The sequence below is a fragment of the Penaeus monodon genome, chromosome 9, assembly GCF_015228065.2.
Source record: "Penaeus monodon isolate SGIC_2016 chromosome 9, NSTDA_Pmon_1, whole genome shotgun sequence".
In the NCBI taxonomy this organism is placed as follows: Eukaryota; Metazoa; Arthropoda; class Malacostraca; order Decapoda; family Penaeidae; genus Penaeus; species Penaeus monodon.
This window is the reverse complement of record NC_051394.1, coordinates 54,258,841-54,260,373: the sequence shown is the minus strand read 5'-3', so window position 1 is coordinate 54,260,373 and position 1,533 is coordinate 54,258,841. Positions and strand designations below refer to the sequence as shown.

Genomic DNA, 1,533 nt, shown 5'->3' with positions numbered 1-1,533 from the left:
ACAGCCTCACCAAGAGCCCGTGAAAGAGCTAATTAGATGCGAGCCGAATGCAAACACGGAGCGGCATCCCAGCCACAAGAGCAGCCTGCAAGGCGACCCTTAGCGGCTCAGAGCAACTGCAATTGCAATCGCGACTCGCCACCCAAGGAGCTTCCGCGGGTCTCCCTTCGTGTGATGCTCCCGGAGGACTTCACGGAGAAGACACGCTCAGGAGCTTTAGGTCGGAGGACATATCCTCATTCTCCCTCTCTCTCCTTCCTCTTCCTCCTCTTCCCTCTCCCTCTTCCTTTCTCACTTTCCGGTATGCCACGCGTGACTTTGTTTCACTTTGGAATGTTATTCTGTATATTATTATTCCCAACATCAGGATATCTTCCGCGTGATGATTTCCATAATGTGGTAAGCCTCCGTTGGCAAATTAAGCGTTGCTTTACATAAGGTGGTGCGAATGAGCCTCCATATTATGTTGCATATGACTAATAAGCGTTGATCCGTCTAAAAAAATACTTTATATTTCGAGAACGTCCAGCATGTAAGAAAAGGAAAAAAAGAAAAGAAAATGGCAGTCGTGAATTACACACAAATCAGATGAAATAAGCTTCATTTTGCCCCCGCATGCGTTTGTGTTTTGCTCCGAATTCTGCCTCCGCGCCGAATTGTCTGGCCGCGTGAGAGCGTGATCTGCAATCTGTTTACCTTTCCTGCACAACATCCTAAGTGCATGTTTGTATGCAGCCTGGCGGAGAGCAGAGGCCGGGGCTCTGCTACACCGATGCAGAGCGGACGACGCGCGTGGCAGAGAATACAAGACCACCGAGCGGGAGGCTGACCCATTTGCCGGTCCCACACGCAGACGATCTGATGCAGGGACGCGGCCTCAGGTTGTCCCGGTCAAGGTCTATACTGACCTGGAACCTAATCACTAATATGTGACGACGGCGCCCCTGGAAGACGGCGCCCTCTGCCACTCACATCACGACAGGAAACCTTTTTTTCCCGCCTACTCACATCAGTAGGCCTAGCAAGGAGCAGAGTCAGACGGCCTTCGCAGGACTACCTAACTAGGGCAAACAAACAAAACTCCACAGAGTTGCTCCTTTCTCTGCCCCCCCCCCCCTCACTCAACAGCCGATGTAACATGTCAAAAAAAACATTTTTCCTTGTTCTTCTCTTGCCTCTAAGCAGCTCTTTAGGACAACCTCTTCCCGTTGAAGCAGGTCAGGAACGGCGCCTTGACCCCGTTCCCCTGAGGAAGTGGGCCACGGAGGCCCGTAGCTAGGCCTGCCGGGAGAGGCTCTCCGTCTTAATAAAGGAAGGTGAGGCGGGGCAGCACCGGGAGGAAAATGGGAGCGACACCAGGGCGCGAGAGGCGCTCGGTGCGGCCGCGCTGAGGGAGGCCCACTCGACGACCCGGGAAATGGCCGTAGGACTAAAAAGAACACCATAAAACTTCAATCCTAGAGCGAAGTTGCCGGTGCACGATGATACCGCGCCGGTTCGGGAAAGCACGCGCTGCGGCCTCGGCTTAGGTCG

General features: G+C 53.6%; 1 protein-coding gene across 1 annotated transcript in view; it reads right to left on the bottom strand.

The window, feature by feature from the left end:
* Positions 1-1,189: 1,189 nt before the first annotated feature.
* The window catches only part of LOC119576773 (extensin-like), a 3,933-nt gene continuing 3,589 nt past the window's right edge, over positions 1,190-1,533 (bottom strand). Inside the window, exon 3 of the mRNA XM_037924411.1 lies at positions 1,190-1,281. Within this exon, the coding sequence (XP_037780339.1) occupies positions 1,190-1,281 (92 nt within the window). The remainder of the gene's footprint in view (positions 1,282-1,533) is intronic.